Raw genomic sequence first — 5,967 nt, 5'->3', positions numbered from 1 at the left:
GGAAGAGATTGGTAGACATCTGTGAAATACACAACATTAGACCACTACAATCAAGGTTTCCTCATCGTAGCGGAAGACAGTGGATATGGCAACACCCGAACGGCCGCAGCCAGGCCCAACTGGACCATATCCTCCTGTCTGGGAAATGGCTAAACTCCGCCAGAAACTGTCGAGCATACAGTTCAGTTGAACTGGACTCTGACCATCGCATTGTCTCTGCCAGGATAAAGCTCAGTCTCCGATCATCTGGAGGAAGAAGGTGCATGAGAACAAAATACAACTGGACAAAGCTCAGGGATATCAGCAGCGCGCAACAGGAACTCAACCTCTCCTTGAAACACCGGTTTGTAGCTCTACAAGACCTGGCTGCAGATCCGTCTGATGTACAAACTCTGTACGACAGCTGTGAAAATGCTCTCGGAAGCACAGCTAAGACCATTATTGGAGAGCATAAACCTTCCCACGGACCACACTGGGTCAGTCAGGAAACTGCGGAACTACGGGCCAGGAGAGACGTTGCAAAGGCTAAATTACAACACAGCAGGAAACCAGATCACAGAGCACAATGGCGAACATGGCTGATGACGTCACCAAATCATACCAAAGGGAAGAAACCAGATATCTCAAAGAGGAGCTAGATGTTCTAAACACTGCAGCAGCAACAGGCCAAGTAAACCGAACATGGGCAGTTATTAACAAAATAGCTGGAAAGAACAAGGCCAATAATAACAAAGTCAGAAAGAGTGATGGTACCCAGATAAAAAAACACACAAAAGATCTACTATCAGAGTGGCAGGCCTACTTCAAAGACCTCTTAAATGCAGAGCCAGTACATCCCTTGAAATTGCCAGATCCCGCTGAAGAAGACCTGCCAATCAACACCGATCCAATATCTCGGGAGGAAATTGAAATCGCCATCAGGAGGTTGAAAAGTGGTAAGGCAGCTGGTCTTGACAACTCTACCACACCTGACATATTAAAGTATGGTGGAAGCTTCATGAGAGAGACCATACACACTATCTGCAGCAAGGTCTTCTCCGAAAAGATAGCTCTCAGTCAATTGAAAACCAACCTCATCATTCCAATCCCAAAGAAGGATATAAACCTGACTTCCATGTCAAACTACAGAGGCATCACCTTAATGTCAGTTGCTGCAAAGATCTACAACAGAGTGCTCCTTGACAGAATAAGACCTATCGTCGGACCTTACCTAAGAAACAACCAGGCAGGTTTTCGTGAAGGCCGTGGCCGTGTCGACCAAATTCACATCCTGAGAAGAGTAATGGAGGGTGCAGCAACCCAACAACTACCCCTGTACACAACCTTTGTAGACTTCCAAAAGTCCTTTGACTCCGTCGACAGAAATCTCATGTTTAATAATAATAATAATAGACCGTTTTTATATAGCGCTTTTCACGCCGGAGGGCGTCTCAAAGCGCTTCCGACAATATTACCCCTGGTCACCGGGCCTTAAATCATTCTTTAAACCATCTCAGCTCCCTGGGGAGTATACAGCCTGTGCGACAAATACATGCGCTACTCGGCTAAACCAATCACAAGAACCACCTCTGCCCTCACAGGTACCCATTTACCCCTGGGTGGAGAGAAGCAATTATAGTTAAGTGTCTTGCTCAGGGACACAAGTGTCACGACCGGGATTCGAACTCACACTCTGCTGAACAGAAGCATCAGAGCTTGAGTTCGGTGCTCTTATCCACTCGGCCATCCTTCGTCTCTATGGTGTACCAGAAGTCATCGTGAAGGCCATCCGCATTCTGTATGATGGATCGAAGAGTGCAGTGCTCGTTGAAGGAGAACTGACCAAAGAATTTCCAACAGACACCGGAATTCTCCAGGGAGATGTCTTGGACCCATTTCTCTTCGTTATTGTGACAGACTACGTGCTATCAATCTCCATCAAAGACTCAGGTTTCACAACACATCCAAGGAGATCTAGTAGAGCGCCAGCTCAGATTCTGAGTGATTTGGAATTTGCAGATGACATCGCACTCTGTGAATCAACCCTGGAGGGCGCAAGATCACAACTACTAGATGTCTCAGAAGCTGCCAGATCAGTGAGGCTCAAAATACACACCGGGGAAACCGAACTACTCAACCATGTAAAAATCTAATACTCAAAGGAGAAGTCATCAAACAAACAACAAAGGAACTGGGAAGGATTTGGAAGTTTTCTTCCGTGAATCAAGAGCTAAAACTCAACATCTTCAAGACAGCATGCCTAGCTATATGTACTCCTATATGGCTGTGAGACATGGATCCTGACCAAGCACCTCACTGCATATCTCAATAGCTATCACACAAACTGCCTCCGAATCATACTGGTAATAAAACGTCTCGACAATGTTACTAACACCACGTTGTACAACCTCAGCCACCAAAGTGCATTAACTCAGACCATCCAAAAACGACAACTCAGATGGGTCGGACACATCCTGCGGAAACCCACCAACGAGCCACTCAACATCTACGCTCTGTACCCCCCATTGCATGGCCGGCGCAAACAAGGTCGTCAGCGCCTGCTGTACCCTGAGTACATTGGAAGATTAGTCTCCCCGGATTTTCTGCTCTCCCCGCTTGAGATTCGGAGAATAGCACAAGACAGGAGAGAATGGGAAAAGCTTGTGTCCGCCTGCTGTGCAGTCGACTGATGATGATGAATGCTTTTCATTTTGCTGTTAAGCGCTTTGAGGAATGCCAATTCATATTGCGCTACATAAATACTGTTTTATTATTATTATTATTATTATTATTATTATTATTATTATTATTATTATTATTATTATTATTATTATACATAAGGTACGCTTTCAATCCTGAGTCAAGTTAAGATTACGTACCATATGCAGCTACGTTTACGTTCCAATAATACCCAGCTATGCTTACGTTCCAAGATATGCTAACGTTCTAAAAAATATGGTTACGTTCCAAAAGATATGGTTACGTTCCAAGCTACGCAGCTATACTCAGCTACGCTTATACAATCCCAGATACGTTTAGGTTCCAGTTACGCTATAATCAAAAGGTACGCTTTCAATCCTGAGTCAAGCTAGGCTTACGTTTCCAGATTTCCAGCTACGCTTACGTTTCAAAATACATTCCCACAAGGACGCTTTTGAATCCCTCAAGATTCCCTTCCTCCGAGATAAAAAAATCTTTCACTGTGAATAACAGGGCCCATTGTTCAGTTTCATCTGTTTAGCAGAAAATACTGCTTACAAAATTTCTTTACTATTTAAAAATTTAGTTGGGCACCAGCCACAAGTTTTCAAATTTAATTCAAATTTGGCTGGTAATTAGTTTCTGCTATGCAATACTATTTTGTGCTAAGCAAATTTTTGTGCCACTATACAGGCATTATGAAATTGGGTCCTGGCACGTCGGGGGCACGCAACGCCACGATCGCAATCCAAACTGCATTATGGCTATGCGGTAGTAGGCCTAGTTTATTGTGGCCAGGAATGCTTTATTGACTTGTCACTGTCCCATCATATTCTGGGTTAATTTCTTTGTGTTCTTCTTGACGATCTTTGGATGTACGTCGAAGCACGAAGGTCTACCTCCATCGTCGAAGGATTTGCCTGCTCCGTATATTTTTGCTGGTTTTTTACGATACATGGATAGACTGGATCCTTATGCTGCGTCATAGTAAAACGTTGCTATAAACAAAGCACCATTCTACTTGCAACATTAATATAATATCGAAGTCTTATATAGCGCATGTATCTACCAAACAAGGTACTCAAGGCGCTACAAGGCGCTCTATACAAACTTTCAGACAAATAGGTTATTGCGGTGATGACTTCTGAGACCCAATTATTTAGCACCTTATAAGGGTTTACAAGGTGCTCGGCGCATACAGCAGCCACAGCCAGGAACACCGGGGCGAACGATAAGTGCACTGGGTTCTTTAACATGCGTTACACAACACATGGGACCAACGGCTTTACGTCCCATCCGAAGGACGAAGCAATGGTTAATGTCTTGCTCAAGGACACAGTGCCACGGCTGGGGATTCGAACCCACACTCTGCTGATCAGAAACACCAGAGTTTGAATTCGGTGCTCTTAACCGCTCGGCCACGACACTTGTGCGACAATGTCAAGACGATTTGACAGTTGCAACGGCTGGAAACACGTATACGCTTGCCTTTTACCGCTTTGGTTTTTTAAAATCATTTTTCGCTAATTACGTGACATTTTGATGATTTGTTTTACAGCAACCATCTATAAAACATTATTTATGATTCTACACCCCTAAATTGCGTAAACGGTGAGCCGGTGTGTCCCTTTAACTTTCTACAAGTCTAACAATCAGGGCGCACTTGGGACCCTACAATAATAATACTATCGAAGTCTTAATATATAGCGCACGTATCTACAAAACAAGGTACACAAGGCGCTGAGTAAATACAAATTTTCAGAAAGATAGGTTATTGCAGTGATGAATTAATAATAATAACAATAATAACTATAGACATTGTGAGTTTGTGAACAAACTCTAGGTGTTCAGTTTCCGGGAGTAAAAGCCTGCTGTAAAAAACAAATATTGCACCTTGCTTTGTTCTCAAGATTTGTAATAAATGATCAAAATTGCACAAATTGTCAAAAAAACATGATGACGTCATCATGACGTCATGTGCCTGCTCCGTATATTTATGGTGGTTGTTTGTAATACATGGATACACTGGATCCTTATGCTGCGTCATAGTAAAACGTTGCTATAAACAAAGCACCAGTCTACTTGCAACATTGTGCGACAATGTCACGAAGATTTGACAGTTGCAACGGCTGGAAACACATATACGCTGGCCTTTTACCGCTTTGTTTTTTTTAAATCATTTTTCGCTAATTTCGTGACATTTTGATGATTTTTTTTTTTACAGCAACCATCTATAAAAACATTATTTATGATTCTACACCCCTAAATAGCGTAATCGGTGAGCCGGTGTGTCCCTTTAACTTTCTACAAGTCTAATAATGAGGGCGCACTTGGGACCCCTACAATAATAATACTATCGAAGTCTTAATATATAGCGCACGTATCTACAAAACAAAGTACTCAAGGCGCCGAGTATATATAAACTTTCAGAAAGATTGGTTATTACAGTGATGAATTATTAATAATAATAATAAAAATTGGGGGGGGGGGGGGGGCTAATCATCCTTGTAATACTCGCAGCTAAGAGCTGAATTGCGAAGGCCGCGGCTACAACTTGTTCGAGAAGCTGGCATGCAAGGGCGCCTTTGGCCGCCAGCCAAATCAACCCATTATGAGCCAAAGATCAAAAGTGTGATTATTTTCCTGAGGGAGGAAAACCGGATGGTATGGGAAACCCTCATGGCACATCAGAGAACCAACCAACACACAACTCAACTCACATTATGGCCCTGGTCGGGAGTCGAACCGGGGTCACCTTTGTGAGAGGCGAGCGCTTTACGCCAACCGTGCCACATATAATGGTTTACAAGGTGCTACGGCGCATTAAGCAGCCACAGCCAGGAACACCGGGGCAAACCCCTTCTCTTTTTGATAAGTGCACTGGATTATTTTTCATGCGTTACACAACACATAGGACCAACGGCTTTACGTCCCATCCGAAGGACGAAGCAATGGTAAAGTGTCTTGCTTAAGGACACAATGTGTCACGGCTGGGGATTCGAACCCACACTCTGCTGATCAGAAACACCAGAGTTTGAATTCGGTGCTCTAAACCGCTCGGCCACGACACTTCCACGGTTTAAGTTTGAGTTGTTAAGGCACCAGTTTGCATCCTATGTGCTATTTTAAAGAGTTCATTACAAAAACATTTTTCGAACAAAATAACGTTTACAGTAATTTCGGGTGCTTTTTTTTTTTTGGTGGGGGGTGGGGGCGTTGGAGGTCTATGAGAAACCGCCTTACTCATACGCTGACATGGGATGGGAATGATCTGACAACAGCCAGATC

The 5,967-nt window shown here is 43.5% G+C and overlaps 1 protein-coding gene across 1 annotated transcript; it reads left to right on the top strand.

Moving 5' to 3' along the window:
- Window positions 1–565: 565 nt before the first annotated feature.
- Window positions 566–2,669, top strand: LOC139938141 (uncharacterized). The gene is made up of 3 exons (XM_071933522.1): window positions 566–1,229; window positions 1,750–2,075; window positions 2,271–2,669. The coding sequence occupies exons 1-3, from the start codon at window positions 566–568 to the stop codon at window positions 2,667–2,669; spliced, it is 1,389 nt and encodes a 462-aa protein (XP_071789623.1).
- Window positions 2,670–5,967: the final 3,298 nt, after the last annotated feature.

This window comes from Asterias amurensis, chromosome 6 (assembly GCF_032118995.1).
Source record: "Asterias amurensis chromosome 6, ASM3211899v1".
Taxonomy (NCBI): Eukaryota; Metazoa; Echinodermata; class Asteroidea; order Forcipulatida; family Asteriidae; genus Asterias; species Asterias amurensis.
This window is presented reverse-complemented; position numbering and strand designations above follow the sequence as displayed.

Coding starts and splice junctions, on each gene's coding strand:
- LOC139938141 (XM_071933522.1), top strand. CDS start 566: ATGGCGAACATGGCTGATGACGTCACCAAATCATACCAAAGGGAAGAA. Junction 1,230..1,749: donor CCTAAGAAACAACCAGGCAG/GTTTTCGTGAAG, acceptor ATGGTGTACCAG/AAGTCATCGTGAAGGCCATC. Junction 2,076..2,270: donor TCTCAGAAGCTGCCAGATCA/GTGAGGCTCAAA, acceptor TATGGCTGTGAG/ACATGGATCCTGACCAAGCA.